General features: G+C 41.5%; 1 protein-coding gene across 1 annotated transcript in view; it reads left to right on the forward strand.

The window, feature by feature from the left end:
* Positions 1-17,937, forward strand: part of STAB1 (stabilin 1) — a 382,691-nt gene that overhangs the window by 134,832 nt on the left and 229,922 nt on the right. Inside the window, exon 24 of the mRNA XM_040408846.1 lies at positions 11,289-11,382. Within this exon, the coding sequence (XP_040264780.1) occupies positions 11,289-11,382 (94 nt within the window). The remainder of the gene's footprint in view (positions 1-11,288; positions 11,383-17,937) is intronic.

Raw genomic sequence — 17,937 nt, forward strand, 5'->3', positions numbered from 1 at the left:
AAGGAAGTTTAAAAATGAAGGCTTCCAATGTTTTTTGCAACTTTTTTTGTGTAGTTTAAAAGGGACTCAGTCAGCAGTTTTGGCAGGGGCTGGGGAGAGCACTAAAAACTTTCCTTTTGTGGAGCTTTTATTATCAGGAGTAGTGTTGAGCGACGCAAGCTTCGGATGCTACATCCGAAGTCACTTCGTTCAAAGCTTTGGATTAATACTGTACGAAGATCCATCTCTGTACAGTATTAGAATGTATGGGCTGCGATGAGCCAAAGTTTATCGCGAAATTTCGTGTGACTTCGTTGAATAACTTCGGTAGTTGATTTTTAAAATGAAAAACTTTAAACGGAACTCTGATTTGGTTGCGACTAGTACCTCGGACCCGAAGTCGAGTTCGGTTTCAAGTTTTAAAGTGGTTTTCCAGTTTAAAAATAAACGACTGAAGTTATTCAACGAAGTCACACGCGACTTTGTGAATAACTAACTTCGGCTCATTGGAGCCCATACATTCTAATACTGTACGGAGACAGATCTCCGAACAGTATTATTCTGAAGTTTTGAACAAAGCGACTTCGGATGTAGCATTCGAAACTCGCTTCGCTCAACACTAATCAGGAGTAATGAAAATATTGCCTAGATTCTGCTCCAGCAAGTGCCCAGGGTGAGGATTCACGGTAAAGTGTTCTCTGTATTGATCTGTTTCACAGCTCCTCTCCTCTACTCTGAGTGACAGTTGTAGCATCCAACCCGGAGACCACTACAGTTGTCACCCAGAGCAGAGGGGAGGGGATGCGAAGCAGCTCAATGCAGTAAGCACATCAGAGTGAAGCTTCTTCTCCTGGGCACTTGCAACAGCATAAACTTCCAGAATAAAAGCTCATATTCACACTACTCCTGATAATAAAAACTCCACAAGGTAAGCTTGTACCGCTCACCTCACACCTTACCTATTGGTGTCATCAGTTTAGCATGGTCAAAACTCCTGACAGATTCCCTTGAAAGTAGATCTACAGCCCCTCTTATAAAACTTAATGTGGTAATTTCCTCAGGATACTGTATTGAAAAACTTATTAGCAAAATCAAAATGCTTGTACAAAAAGAAGATAGAGAAATGAGGGGATGGAAGAAAGAGCATGGCCTAATTATGTGTACTGTGATCCTGTCACCAGTTAAAGGGATTTTCCCAGAAACATTTGCTAAATACCAGGGATGTTTAAAATTATAAAAAGACTTAAAGGGGTTGTGCAGGGGTTTTAAATTAATGACCTATCCTTAGAATAGACATTCAACTAGAGGTTGACGGCAGCATGTTCATCCAAAGGTTCTTTATTCATAGTTAGTCCATGAAAATATGTACAAAAAGGCTCATAAAAATCAGCAACGTTTGGACTACTATGTAGTCTTTATCAAGTATAGTATGTAGTGCTCTCCCAGAATATTTTTAGGGCATCAAATAGCACCCACAATACACCACACTAAACCAATCAACTTGAGTGATTATCAATCGCCCATCCCAGGCTTGAAAAACCACCCATACCAAATCACCATTCTGTGTTAATCATTGCGATTTACATATATTAAATCCAATAGTGGAGAGCATTCAACAATGGATACCCTACCTCATGCACCTTCGTCCAGCTTGGCGTCTCAAAATCCTCATTGCGCATGCACAAAACCAAACGTTCCTTCCCCCGTCATACCTAATCAAGTCATGTGATCATTCTGTGATCACATGACCACCCAACCCATCATCAGCTGGTCTATCTAATTCACTGTTCCATTGACAGTTGCATAGCGGCCAGGACCTCATTAGCTACGCCCATTCATAATGTCATCAAGTCAGATGATCCAACTCCGATCACGTGATCGCATCTTGCGCTTCACACTCGCTTAACCACTTCACATCTGCCCGTTGACTATACGGTAACGTCCGGGTAGTGGTTGTTTATCTCTGAATGGATGTTCTTAAAAGTCTATTCAGAGATCGCAGCTACACGCTAATCGTGCAGCTGCTATGTCAGGGGCCCACTGTCAGTGACAGCAGGGCAACCCAGAGAGAAGGCCGGGACAGTTCCCAGGTGTCCCTGCCTTCTAGATAGCTGCATACACAGCGCTCAATGAGTGCTGTGTATACACTGCCCAGTGGTCATGTGACCGCCGGGGCCAGGAGAGTGCAGGAGCTGTCGGGTCTTTCACAGACCTCGATCAGCCCTGCACTGAGGCTGTACAGCACAGTATACCACTGTACAGCCTCTCTGGGCAGCGTATTTCCCCTGTAACTGGGGCTACTATGTCAGCCCCAGTTACAGGAGGAATCAATAGTGGAAAAAAATATATAAGTGACGATAATGTCCCCCAGAGGTCTTGTATGACCTTATGGGGGATGCAAAGTGTAAAAAATAAAGTGTTTTATAAAAAATAAATAAAAAAAGGTTTCACATGTAAAAATAAAAAATTTCCCCAATTAAGTAATAAAAAAAAATAGAAAAAAATTAATAAAAAAGACATATTTGGTATTGCCGTGTCCGTGACGTCCGGATCTATAAATATATCACATGATCCACTATGTCCGATAAACACCATAAAAAAATGAAAATGAAATATTTTTGTCACCTTACATCACAAAAAGTGCAACACCAAGTGATCAAAAAGGCATATGTCCCACAAATGATACCAATAAAACTGTCACCTCATCCCGCAAAAAATGAGCTCCTACATAAGAAAATCGCTTAAAAAATAAATAGAAATATAGCTCTGGACACATTAAAACATCATTTTTTTGTTTCAAAGTTACATAATTTCATGTTAAAGTGAAATTAATTTAAAAAAGTATACATATTAGGTATCGCCACGTCCATAATAACCAGCTCTATAAAAATATCACATGACCTAACCCCTCAGATGAACACTGTAATTTTTTTTTTATAAAAACAGTGCCAAAAAAGCCATTTTTTGTCACCTAACATCACATAAAGTGTAACACCAAGCGATCAAAAAGGCGTATGCCACCCAAAATAGTACCAATCAAACTGTCACCTCATCCCGCAAGAAATGAGACCCTAGCTAAAACAATCGTTAAAAAAATAAAAAAGCTATGGCTCTCAGACTATGGAGACACTAAAACATCCTTTTTTTTGTTAAAAAAATGCTATTATTGTGTAAAACTTAAATAAATGAGGAAAAGTATACATATTAGGCATTTCCATGTCCGTAACGATCTGCTGTATAAAAATGTCACATGACCTAACCCCTCAGGTGAACGCTGTAAATATAAATAAATAAAAACTGTGCTAAAACAACCAAATTTTGGTCACCTTGCCCCATAAAGTGTTATAATGAATGACCAAAAAATCATATGTACTCAAAAATGGTACCAATAAAAACGTCAACTCTTCCTGCAAAAAAAAAAGCCCCTGCACAAGACGATCAGCAGAAAATTTATAAAAATATGGCGTTCAGAAAACGGAGACATAAAAACATAATTTTTTTTTCCAAAAAGGTTTATTATGTAAAACTGAAACAAAGAAAGTAGACATATTTGAAATCATTGAGTCCGTAACAACCTGCCCTATAAAAATAGCACTTGATCTACCCTGTCAGATGAATGTTGTAAAAAGTAAAAAATAAAAAATAAAAACGGTGCCAAAACAGCCATTTTCTGGTTACCTTGACTCTCAAAAAACATAATATAGAGCAATTAAAAATCATATGTACCCCAAAAAAATAAAACTGGCGCCTTATCCTCTAGTTTCCAAAATGGGGTCACTTTTTGGGGGAGTTTCTACTGTAAGGGAGCATCAGGGGGGCTTCAAATGGTACATGGCATCTAAAAACCAGTTCAGCAAAATCGCCTTCCATAAACCATATGGCGCTCCTTTTCTTCTGCGCCCTGCCGTGTGCCCTTACATCCGTTTATGACAACATGTGGGGTGTTTATGTAAACTGCAGAACCATGGTAATAAATATTAAGTTTTGTTTGGCTGTGAACCCTCGATGTGTTAAAAAAAAAATTGGATTAAAATGGAAAATCTGCCAAAAAAGTTAAATTTAATTTCCATTTTCCTTTAATTCTTGTGGAACACCGAGTGACCACAATCAATAAAATGTTTTGCTACAGGTTTGTCAAGCATTTTCTTCCTAATAGTACTCTTGTGTTTGTAGTTCCACCAATGTAAATTAAAGTGCACGGACATTGGATCATATATATCACGTCTTTCGATCTACATGTGTAGTATCCATTAACTTTGTATCTATATCCCGTATAAGGGTATCTCCTTTAATCATGTTGCCACAATTACGGCAGCCCAGGCATGGAAAATTACCTTTTTTATGTGGAGCAAGGTATCTATGTCTATGGTTTATTTTAACCAAGCGATCTCTTAGATTGGCATTCTTCTTATAGGCCATAAGTGGAGGTACTTCAAATTCTCTAATTGTAGGCAATCCTTTATGTAAAATGTGCCATTCCTTCCTCAATATATTTGCAATTCTACCACTATGGTTACTGAATGTGGACACAAATGGGATCCTCCGTATCCCATCAATTTTTGATGTAGGATGTAATGTAGATTCTCTATCTATAGTCAAAATTTCATTATGTGCAGTAATCTACGAGGATATCCCCTATTTACAAATTTTTGACACATCTCCTTAATTCTTATACCAAACCTTTGCTCATCAGATACCACTCTTCTGACCCTGAGTAGTTGACTCCATGGGAGCGATTCAATCATCCTACGGGGATGGTTACTGTCAAACCTCAACAGATTATTCCTATCTGTGGGTTTTTGATACAAATCCATTTTAATGTGTCCATCTTCAACATATACCTTAACATCCAAAAACTGCAGTTCATTTTCAGACATGGTTTTAGTAAACTGTAATCCGGGTATACCACTAGTCAGATGCAGATGAAAACTGTCTAGTTCTTCAATTGTGCCTGTCCAAATAAAAAAAATGTCATTGATGTAGCGCCACCAGCACAGGATCCTCTCCATGAATGACGATCGGTACACCAGCCTATAGATGTTATCATAAGTAGGGGCCACATTAGACCCCATTGCCGTACCCCGCTTCTGTTGGTAAAAGGTGTCCCCAAAGAGGAAATAATTCCTCTTCAGGACCACCTCCAAAAGCTGGAGGACAAACTTTGCACCTGTAGGAGAGAAACCTGTGCTGTCGAGCGCCACACCGATGGACTTCAAACCATTATCATGTTCAATCGATGTATATAACGAGACCACATCAAATGAAACCAGAAAGAAACTCGTTGGTACTATAATGTCACGTAACTTCAAGAGAAAGTGGCTGGTGTCCCTGATATATGAGGGGGCATTCAAAGAATAGATGCGGAGTACTTTGTTCAGGAAGATAGCTATGTTGCTAAAAATAGATCCCCTACCCGAGACTATAGGTCTACCAGAAGGATCTATTAACCTCTTATGAATTTTTGGGAGAATATATAGCATGGGCGTGATTGGATATGATATGTTCAGATATTCATTCAAATCGCTATCAATGATCCCTTCATTTACTACTCCATCTATAATCACCCCCAAAATATTCATAATTTAAAATTTGGGATCACTTTTTAACACCTCATACACTTCCTCATCTTCTAACTGACTCCATATCTCACTTATGTATTTATTGGTGTCCATCACGACCACCGCACCCCCTTTGTCTGCCGGTTTCACGGTTATTGCCTCATTCAGCTCCAGGGACTTTATTGCATTCTTCTCTTGTTGTGATATATTGTTTTTATAATGGCCTCTACTGTGTTCCCTAAGATCCTGTTTGTTGACTATTTCAATATATGTTTCGATTACATGATTGTTATGTGGAGGAACAAATCTACTTTTTTTCTTTAAATCCAACCTCCTAAGGCAAAAAAGACTCATTTTTATCAACAATCATCTTAGTATCCCTTTCAACATTTGAGGCAAAAAAACAACAACTTTTAATCGCAGTCTCCTGAAAAAACGTAAGTCTAGTTCTACATCAAACCAGCCACTTGAAGATGATGGACAAAAAGTAAGTCCCCGACTCAATACATTAATTTGGCCATAAGTAAGGTCAACAGAGGAGATATTCACCATTAGTTGTTCTAATTCTTCGGATTGCGCCTCATTGTTCTCCCTCGTGTTTCCCTCGTCCGTCCTGGATACACCTGTGATGGCGCATTTCTTCTGGGTCCTATAATGTTTCCTTCCACCCCGTCGGGATTTCCATCTTTGTTTTGTTTTTGTCCTCCTAAAAAAGTGGACTTAATCGACTCATCTGTGGATTCAGAGTCACAAGTAGTAAACCCAAAATGACTTTGTTCATATCTTCTGCCTTTTCTCCTTCTAGATTTTCCTTGTATCTGCTGATTTTGTCAGTTGTACACTTTACCCATCTGGTAATCCTCCAGATCTCTATGCCATTTGTCTCTTTTGGTTTTTGCAACCTCAACCTTATGGTGTTGTACATACTGTGCGATCTTCTCTTTATGTACAATAAAATCATCAGCACCAAGGAGTTCCTGTATTTGGGCATCTAGTGTGCTTATAGTTGTTTTAATCAGTTCCACCTCCTTATGTAAGTACTCAATATTGAGCAACATTTTTTCAAAAGAGTATTTATTACTGACCAATTCAAATTTTTGGCTAAATTCTACATTATTTGGGAATAGATTCGGGCGCAGATGGGATCTAAGTCCCCTTGGGATTCTCTGCATCCTGTAGTACTCTCTCAATGTATTCAAATGTAGTTCAATCGTGGTTAGTCTTTTAGACTCTGTTGTTCATATTTGTTTTTAAGCAGATCAATGGAGGGTACAATTAAAAAAGATACATCACTGTTCTCTAAATTGATCGGTCTGTTAATATCCTTGTCAGTATATAAGTACATATTCATGGCAGTATCGTCTTGGGTCTTACCAGGTCCCGTGACCACTTCCATAATGTGGTAGGATTCCCCGTGCACGCTCCTCGGATCCAGTATCGTAATAAATAGTATGCAGAGCAGTACTCCTGTACCTTCCAGACCCCTTTAGGCATGCAAGAGCCTGTCCAAGACACCCAATCCACAGTAATCCACAGATAGACATTCAAGTAGAGGTTGACGGCAGCATGTTCATCCAAAGGTTCTTTATTGATAGTTAGTCCATGAAAATATGTACAAAAAGGCTCATAAAAAGCAGCAACGTTTCGTTTCGACTACTATTTAGTCTTTATCAAGCATAGTATGAAGTTCTCTCCCAGAATAAACATATTCCCTTTTATTTTATTTGGTTTCTATAGGAGGGGAGTGGACAGCGCTGGACCCTTACCATGCACGAATACATACAGTTGGCGATCAGTTAAATCGTTATTTTGTATTATATCCCCATAGATATATGTATATCTCAGCTGGATTTATACTTTGGAATTGATTGATATGACAGATGCTCCGTGACCGGTATGATTCCATTGGCTATTATTTAGGGGAGGGTTTCTATCCCCATAGTTACGTGATGCCATGCAAGTCAGAAGCTGATTAAGCGAGTGTGAAGCACGAGATGCGATCACGTGATCGGAGTTGGATCACATGACTTGATGACATCATGAATGGGCGTAGCTAATGAGATCCTGGCCGCTATGCAACTGTCAATGGAGCAGTGAATTAGATAGACCAGCTGATGATGGGTTGGGTGGTCATGTGATCGCAGAATGATCACATGACTTGATTAGGTATGACGGGGGAAGGAACGTTTGGTTTTGTGCATGCGCAATGAGGATTTTGAGACGCCAAGCTGGACGAAGGTGCATGAGGTAGGGTGTCCATTGTTGAATGCTCTCCACTATTGGATTTGATATACAGTTGCAAGAAAAAGTATGTGAACCCCTTGGAATGATATGGATTTCTGCTCAAATTGGTCATAAAATGTGATCTGATCTTCATCTAAGTCACAACAATAGATAATCACAGTCTACTTAAACTAATAACACACAAAATAAATTGTAGTGGGGCACTCTCTGTAGTAATGAAACCAGTAGAATTTAATAGTAGTACATAAAAGAGAGAGGTAAAATCCGAAAAACCCGAATGGTAACTTATACAGTTAATATGACAGCAATAATAATGTATTTTAGATTGTTATAAAATTCCATACACAGTCCAGCAAAGGATCCAAAAAACTAGGTGGCATGATGGTCAACCAAACCTACAGTAATGTAAAATGTCCACAATATAAAAGTTGTATCAAATACGATAGATAACCACCAATTGTCCTCTAAAATACGAATCACTATGCCAGGCAATCTCCAATCTTAAGCGCAGTCAAGCGCTGACAATGAACAGAGCGGCGTCCCGCTCACTTGTCTACAACAGCGGCGTCCCGCTGTATCATCCAGATAATGCGATTGCTTACTTTGACAAACTGTAACAATCTTACCGGGAGGACTTTCGTGGATTCTTTTTGCCCTCGACATGGTATACCTCCTGTGTAGTTGTGAGTTCCGGTCTCAAGGGCTATCAGTCGTCAGGAAATCTCGCGCCAACGCTGGTTATACACGTGGCCCCGCAATGGATGAGGATTTCCTCTATATGGCAGGTGTTATTTGCACGACTTGATGTTTTTTTGGATAATGGATTCCACTCCTCCTCAGGTGATCGATATATGCTTGTCTTGATTCCGATGCTAGGGGATAGTACCAAACGCGTTTCAGGGGTTTAAAAGAATGACCCCTTCATCAGTGGTTAGCTAGTGACAGAAATGCTGATTTCAGCGGTGTGTCACTCATGAGCTAAAAGTAAGTGGTTGCTGAGAACCAGCATCATAATCATTGCAGCACAGGCCTTGACAAGAGTCAGATCTACCTGAGAAGAGTCATGGTTAGGGCTTATTCAGACGGCCGTATGTTATCCGCGGATCAGTTTTTTTGTGGATTAGATGCTGACCCATTCACTTCTATGGGGCCCTTTTCTATTCCACGGTTCCACAAAACAAATAAAACATGTCCTATACTTGTCCGTGAAAATCAGGGCATGGCCCCATTGAAGTCTACGGGTCCGCAAAAATACTGAATGCTATCCGTTTTTTTTGAGGATCCGCAAAAAAACGGATAGCATTCAGTATTTTTGCGGACAGCATACGGCCGTATGAATGAGCCCTTATTCATAATCTCCTGCACTCTCACCCATCTGCTGATGATTGGCAGTTCTCTCCTAGAGAGAAAGGGAGAAAACTAGGTAGAAGACTGTCAACCATCAGCAGGTGGGCAGGGAGAGCAGGAATTCATGAATAACCAGGACTCTTCTCAGGAGGCCGGGACTCTTTTCCAGGCCCAGTCTGTAATGATTGTGATGTTGGTTCTCAGCAACCACCTGCCCGAGGCACAGCTTCACAGGCAGCCTGTCAAAATCATATAGACTGCAGTAGTATTGTTTTGCAGTCTATGGGCAAGCTATCAAGAGATCGCACGTACAAGTCCCCTAAGAACACTAAAAATTACAATAAATAATATAAAAAAAAAATGTAAAAAGACACAAAAATATAAAAAATGTAAATCACTCCAATTTGACATATAAAAATAAATAATCTCCCCTGAGGAAGCTGACGTGAAACACGTGTTGGGGTGTTTCAGAGGTGCCATCAACCGGGTCTGTATATTACATGTCGTGGACTGTGTTACTGTAATTTTAGGAGTGTGAGCCATATGGCTAGATTATTGCGAAAAACCTACTCTTCAATTTATTATATATATAATTATTATTATTTTTTTTTTTTGTTCTTATGTATACCTAACATAAGTACATCTGACCCTGCTTTGGCATACTACTGGTGTTTGTGTCTGTCATTGCCAATCTATTCATGTGTTTTATTAGGTCTTTTTTTAAATTCTAATAAAGATATGTTTTGGTATGATGCACTGTAGATTTGTGTATACAGTGTGCTTAGGTTCTCTCATATAGGTGTTATGGCTTTTCAGCACCTTTGATTTAAGTATTTTTTGGTGGTAATTTGATTTTGATAGGTATTATATAAAAATTAATAAAAAAATAAACATAATTGGTATCACCACATCAAAGAATGCCCAGTCTATTAAAATATAAAAATATCTTTCTGTCCAATGAATGTCGTAACAGGAAAAAATTGTCAATTTGCTGCTTTTGCTTCCCCCCCCCCCCCCCCCCCCCCCCCGAAAAGGTACTAATAATAAGTCCAGCTCGCCTCAGATTAGACATGTCCTCACACAGGCCTGTAGACAGAAATAAATAAAAAAAAGTGTCAGATTATGGCAATGCAAAGAAAAAAAGTTTTTTTCAAAGGTTTTTATTTTTTTTTAAACTAGTAAAACATAATAAAAACTATATAAATTTACTTTGACCATATTCATACTGATTCTGCAGTATAAGGTTGTCCTATTATTTTTAGCCCACAGTGAACGCCCAAAAAACTTTGGCAGAATTGCCATGTATTTTCAAATTTCACCCCACAAAGATCTTCTTTTCTGTTTTCCAATACAGACTATGGTAAATTAAATATTTTAATTAACTGCTTAACTCATAATGCTGTACATGTACGGTATTATGCACAAGGGCTTGTATGGAACGGAGCTGCCTCACCGAGCCTGCTCCATACATGACAGGCTCCGGCTGTATAATACAGCAGACACCCAGCTGCAAATAATCGGGATTGGCAATGACACTGAAAGTTAAACTGAATCACGGCATCTGTTTGGTGAGGGAGGAGGCTCCTATCGGTTACCATGACAGCTTGGGGCCTGCAAGCAATGAAATCACATAGACCATAATAGTTCTCTATTATGGTTATGGGATTTCAGGTTAAAGTCCTCTAAAGGGACTAAATGTTATTGAGTAAAAAGTAAAAAAAAAATAATATATATACATATAAAAAACACCCTTTTTCCCAATTTTACATATAAAAATAAACAATAAAAAAAATCATAACAAGTATTGCTGCATTCCAAAATGTCTGAAATATTAAAATATTACAATAATTTTCCTGTGTCGTGAACACCGTAACGGATTTATTTTTTATAAATTCGCCATACGATTGTGATAGGTGTTCAGCATGCATGCTCGGCCTGCTCTTTCTTGTTCTCCTCCATTTTTTTATTTTTTTATTGACTACTTCTGTCCCTTTGGAGTGATGAATGGGGGGTCATGGAACCCCTGTTCTCCCAATAGATGGGAGTATCTGAGGGAAGCCTCCCTTCACCTATCAGACATTCATGAAATGGCCTAGAAATAAATTATGGTCACAATATTTCAACTCTTTTACTGTATATTGAATTGCTTTTGTCTTTTAGCTGTTTGTGTGGAAATGGATATGAAGGCGATGGGTCTTTCTGTCAACCTGCAGATGAATGCAAAAAGTCAGACAGAGGTGGTTGTTCAGATAATGTAAGTATGTCTATAATCATGATGCTTCATATACTCATACCTCCCAAGTGTCCCTCTTCTGGAGGGACAGTCCCTCTTTTTGACCCAAGTCCCTCTGTCCCTCTTTGATCCTTAAAGGGGTATTCCCATCATAATGATCACTGTTAAATCTGTTAATGATTTGACAGTGATCATTTTTGTAAATATACTTGATTAACAAATTCCCACCGTTTAGGATAAAATTCATCCCCACTGACCTCATTGTTGTCATTCGGTCTCCCCTGGTTACGTCCACCGCTCTTCTCCGGTATCCCGGTGGCCGCGCTTGCGCAGAAGACTCCTTCTTTTCTCCCAACCAGGCCGCTCGCTGTCCTGAACGTGCACGCTGCCGTGCATGCGCGATGGTGACTACTTCCCGGCCAGAATAGTACAGAGCTGCGAACGCGCACGCCGGCTCTGTACTATACTGGCCAGGAATAGGTCACCATGGCGCATGTGCGGCGGCGTGCGCGTTCAGTCCAGCGCGCGGCCCGTCCGGGAGAAGACTTCGATCAAGATGAAGCCCTCCCCCAGCCAGAATCTAGGAAGTGAACGGCGCGCTGGCAGCAGGTAAGTATAAACAGGCGAAGTGGGAATACCCCTTTAAATGTCCCTCTTTTTGAACTGGGGAAAAACTTACTAAATTGCTCCTTACTAAAGTATCTGTATGGTTTCTACCTGTATATTAGACCATAACTTCATTAATTGGTGCAATTTGGACCTTAACCACCTCCGGACCGCTGTACGCAGATTCGCGTTCCGGAGGTGGCAGCGCTGCGCACAATCACGCATATACGCGTCATCTCGCGAGACGCGAGATTTCGCTCCAAGCCGGCCCGCGCATGCGCATCGCGGGCCGGCAAAATTCAAAGAAGAAGTTCGTCACCAGCCTGCCAGCAACGATCATTGGCTGGCAGGCTGGCGATTTTTAAAAAATCCAATCAAAAGTCATATAACAGATCATATTAGTAAATATGATCTGTTATATGGCTTCTCTGCTCCTCTGCTGGTCCTTTTCGTCGGTTGGATCCAGCAGAGAAGCAGACTGAACTGTAAGTACACCAAACACTTCACTGTAGCCCCTGATCACCCCCCTGCACCCCAATTAACCCTTTGATCACCCCTTTGATCGCCCCTGTCAATCACCAGTGAAAGGAAAAAAAAGTGATCAGTGTAAACTGTCACTTTTTTTTTTTCACTAGTATTGGCTGTTAGGTTTTAGGGATAGTTTAGGCCCCTTGGTTAGGTAGTTAGCGTCAGTTAGCGCCCAGCCCACCGCACCGCAGTCACTTTTATTCGCTGAATAGCGTATCGCTAATCAGCATTTGTACTTTTATAGTATCTGTAAGTGATCAAAACTGATCACGGTCAGATCTATAATAGTATTAGTGTCACTTTAGTTCGCCCTCCACCCAAAACGCAGTGTTTGCCCGATCAGGCCTGATCGGTCGCCCACACGTGCGTTCACCCACGCCCGCCCCACCGCAGTGACAAAAAAAATATATTTTTTGATCACTGCACATTCATTTTACACGCACTGCGGCGATAAAAAAATCAGTTTTGATATTTTTTATCAACCGCAGCCGCCTCCGGTACTTCGCTAGCCTCCCCTTTGTAAGACAGGCTTGCTTTTTTTCTTGGGTAGTCTCAGGGAATACCCCTAAATTTAGTAGTCCAAAATGTCAAACAGGGAGTATTCTTCTGAAGAGGCCTACAGGATTCTGACCCAGTCGGATGAGGAGTGGGAACCCTCATCTGATGAATCTAGCGGGTCAGAATATGAACCTGTGGAAAGCAGTGGCTCTCTGACCCAAAGTTCGGACGAGGAGGTGGAGGTCCCTGGCAGCACCAGGCGTACCCGGCCCCGTGTCGCTAGACCACAGGTTATGCAGGATCCGCTTCAAGAGCAGCAGAGTGGGGCTGTCGCTGCCGGATCACGTGGTGAGGCATACACCAGCAGCGCAGCCCTCCCTGGACCTAGTACCAGCACTGCCGTACAACATGGTGACGTGGCGAGCACCAGAAGGGCAGTAGAGACAGACAGGCCCGTAGAGCCCCTAGAATCCCTGAGGTGCTGGCAAACCCTGATTGGCAGTCACCAACTTCAGCCGCACCTGTAGTTCCCCCTTTCACCGCCCAGTCTGGAGTTCGGGTTGAGACGGCTCAAATCGGTTCGGCCCTGGGATTTTTTGAGCTGTTCTTGACTGCGGAGCTCTTGGACTTAGTCGTGGCAGAGACCAACCAGTATGCCACACAATTTATATCCGCCAACCCGGGAAGCTTTTATGCCCAGCCTTTCCGGTGGAAACCAGTCCAAGTTTCCGAACTTAAAATTTTTTTGGGCCTTCTCCTCAACATGGGCCTTACAAAAAAGCATGAATTGCGGTCATATTGGTCAACGCACCCGATTCATCACATGCCCATGTTCTCTGCTGCATTGTCCAGGGCACGATTTGAGGCCATCCTCCGTTTCCTGCATTTTAGCGACAACACCACCTCCCGTCCCAGAGGCCACCCAGCTTTTTGACCGGCTCCACAAAATTCGGCCCCTCATAGACCATTTCCACCAGAAATTTGCAGATTTGTATACCCCCGAGCAAAACATCTGCGTAGACGAGTCCCTAATACATTTTACCGGGCGCCTTGGCTTCAAACAGTACATCCCAAGCAAGCGTGCCCGGTATGGGGTCAAATTGTATAAGCTCTGTGAAAGGGCCACAGGCTATACCCACAAATTTCGGATCTATGAGGGAAAAGATCAGACCCTGGAGCCGGTCGGTTGCCCTGACTACCTGGGGAGCAGTGGGAAGACAGTCTGGGACTTGGTGTCACCCTTATTCGGCAAGGGGTACCATCTTTATGTGGACAATTTTTACACAAGTGTGGCCCTCTTTAGGCATTTGTTTCTAGAACGGATTTGCGCCTGTGGCACCGCGCGAACTAGTCGCGTGGGCTTCCCCCAACGGCTTGTAACCACCCGTCTTGCAAGGGGGGAGAGGGCTGCCTTGTGTAACGAAGAACTGCTCGCGGTGAAATGGAGAGACAAGCGTGACGTTTACATGCTCTCCTCCATTCACGCAGACACGACAATCCAAATTGAGCGAGCAACCCGTGTCATTGAAAAGCCCCTCTGTGTCCACGACTATAATGCGCTCATGGGAGGGGTGGACTTCAATGACCAGATGTTGTCTCCGTATTTAGTTTCCCGCAGAACCAGACGCTGGTATAAGAAGGTGTCTGTATATTTAATTCAATTGGCGCTGTACAATAGTTTTGTTCTCTACAGTAAGGCTGGGAGAACACGATCTTTCCTCAAATTCCAGGAAGAGATCATCGAGAACCTCCTTTACCCAGGAGGCTCCGTGGCCCCATCCACCAGTGTAGTTAGCCGTCTACACGAGCGACATTTCCCCAGTGTCGTTCCTGGTACCTCAACCCAACCGTCACCCCGAAAAAGATGTCGTGTCTGTAGCAGGAGTGGAATAAGGCATGACACCCGCTATTTCTGTCCTGACTGTCCTGACCACCCTGCCCTATGCTTTGGTGAGTGTTTCCGGAAGTACCACACACAGGTACACCTAGCATAGGGATTGCATCTCACAGGACAGGCACACAGGGCTATTAGGGCCCTTTTACTCTCAGCTGCTGCAAACCTCTCCTTTCACCTGGGATAAAGTGCATAACGTACTTCGCCACATCTTTGGGCGATTTGCGCTTTGCACATTGTCCCATGGGGAAGGAGAGGTTTGTTCTATAAAGGTAAAAAAAACTAAACAAAAAAAAAATTACCGGTAAGTAAAAAAGTTAAAAAAGTTAAAAAAAGTTAATATGTTCTGTTCTAAAGTTAATAAAGTTATTGCTTTGCGGCCTGGTTTTTTCTTTTTTGTTTTGTTTTTTTTACCTTTCAGGTGGACCAACCGATCGACTAGCTGCAGCACTGATGTGCATTCGGACAGAAGCATTGCGCTGCTGTCAGATTACACGCAAGTCGGTGTATGCGGCGTTGCAAGACGAGATTTCTCCTCTGCAGTAAAAGATATGTTTGCCGAGGCATATGAGCTGAGGAGGTGGCGGTGTTCATATACTTTGGCAAACACTTTGTATATATAAAAAAAAAAATCCCGGCAATGATTTATTCATCCACATCGATTGATGTGAATGGAGAAATCTGGTTTGCCAGGGCATACGAGCTGAAGTGGGTATGGATGTTGGGCGGAGCTCCTATGTCCTGGCAGACGCCTTTCCCCTCCTTTTTCTTTTTTTGGCAGAGATTTTTTCATCCACATTGATCGATGCGAATGAAGAAATCTGTGCAGTTCATTTTTTTCTTTCAGCCCAGAGGCTGAACGGAAAAAAAAAATCTCATTACCCGTATGCTCAATATAAGGAGAATAGCAGAAACTCCTAATGCTGGGCATACATGTAATGATTGCGGAGACCCTCAAATGCCAGGGCAGTACAAACACCCCACAAATAACACCATTTTGGAAAGAAGACACCCCAAGGTATTCGCTGAGGGGCATATTGAGTCCATGAAAGATTGAAATTTTTGTCCCAAGTTAGCGGAAAGGGAGACTTTGTGAGAACAAAATCAAAAAAATCTATTTCCGCTAACTTGTGCCAAAATTTTTTTTTTTCAATGAACTCGCCATGCCCCTCATTGAATACCTTGGGGTGTCTTCTTTCCAAAATGGGGTCACATGTGGGGTATTTATACTGCCCTGGCATTTTAGGGGCCCCAAAGCGTGAGAAGAAGTCTGGTATCCAAATGTCTAAAAATGCCCTCCTAAAAGGAATTTGGGCCCCTTTGCCCACCTAGGCTGCAAAAAAGTGTCACACATCTGGTATCTCTGTATTCAGGAGAAGTTGAGGAATGTGTTTTGGGGTGTCTTTTTACATATACCCATGCTGGGTGAGATAAATATCTTGGTCAAATGCCAACTTTGTATAAAAAAAATGGGAAAAGTTGTCTTTTGCCAAGATATTTCTCTCACCCAGCATGGGTATATGTAAAATGACACCACAAAACACATTCCCCACCTTCTCCTGAGTATGGAGATACCAGATGTGTGACACTTTTTTGCAGCCTAGGTGGGCAAAGGGGCCCACATTCCAAAGAGCACCTTTCGGATTTCACAGGTCATTTACCTACTTACCACACATTAGGGCCCCTGGAAAATGCCAGGGCAGTATAACTACCCCACAAGTGACCCCATTTTGGAAAGAAGACACCCGAAGGTATTCCGTGAGGGGCATGGCAAGTTCCTGGAATTTTTTATTTTTTGTCACAAGTTAGTGGAAAATGATGATTTTATATATTTTTTTTCCATACAAAGTCTCATATTCCACTAACTTGTGACAAAAAATAAAAACTTCCATGAACTCACTATGCCCATCAGCGAATACCTTGGGGTCTCTTCTTTCCAAAATGGGGTCACTTGTGGGGTAGTTATACTGCCCTGGCATTCTAGGGGCCCAAATGTGTGGTAAGGAGTTTGAAATCAAATTCTGTAAAAAATGACCTGTGAAATCCGAAAGGTGCTCTTTGGAATATGGGCCCCTTTGCCCACCTAGGCTGCAAAAAAGTGTCACACATCTGGTATCTCCGTACTCAGGAGAAGTTGGGGAATGTGTTTTGGGGTGTCATTTTACATATACCCATGCTGGGTGAGAGAAATATCTTGGCAAAAGACAACTTTTCCCATTTTTTTATACAAAGTTGGCATTTGACCAAGATATTTATCTCACCCAGCATGGGAATATGTAAAAAGACACCCCAAAACACATTCCTCAACTTCTCCTGAGTACGGAGATACCAGATGTGTGACACTTTTTTGCAGCCTAGGTGGGCAAAGGGGCCCACATTCCAAAGAGCACCTTTCGGATTTCACAGGTCATTTTTTACTGAATTTGATTTCAAACTCCTTACCACACATTTGGGCCCCTAGAATGCCAGGGCAGTATAACTACCCCACAAGTGACCCCATTTTGGAAAGAAGAGACCCCAAGGTATTCGCTGATGGGCATAGTGAGTTCATAGAACTTTTTCTTTTTTGTCACAAGTTAGTGGAATATGAGACTTTGTATGAAAAAAAAAAAAAAAAAAAAATCATCATTTTCCACTAACTTGTGACAAAAATTAAAAAGTTCTATGAACTCACTATGCCCATCAGCGAATACCTTAGGGTGTGTACTTTCCGAAATGGGGTCATTTGTGGGGTGTTTGTACTGTCTGGGCATTGTAGAACCTCAGGAAACATGACAGGTGCTCAGAAAGAGCTGCTTCAAAAAGCGGAAATTCACATCTTTGTACCATAGTTTGTAAACGCTATAACTTTTACCCAAACCATTTTTTTTTTTACCCAAACATTTTTTTTTTATCAAAGACATGTAGAACAATAAATTTAGAGCAAAATTTATATATGGATGTCGTTTTTTTTGCAAAATTTTACAACTGAAAGTGAAAAATGTCATTTTTTTGCAAAAAAATCGTTAAATTTCGATTAATAACAAAAAAAGTAAAAATGTCAGCAGCAA

Source organism: Bufo bufo, chromosome 9, assembly GCF_905171765.1.
Source record: "Bufo bufo chromosome 9, aBufBuf1.1, whole genome shotgun sequence".
NCBI classification, from domain to species: Eukaryota; Metazoa; Chordata; class Amphibia; order Anura; family Bufonidae; genus Bufo; species Bufo bufo.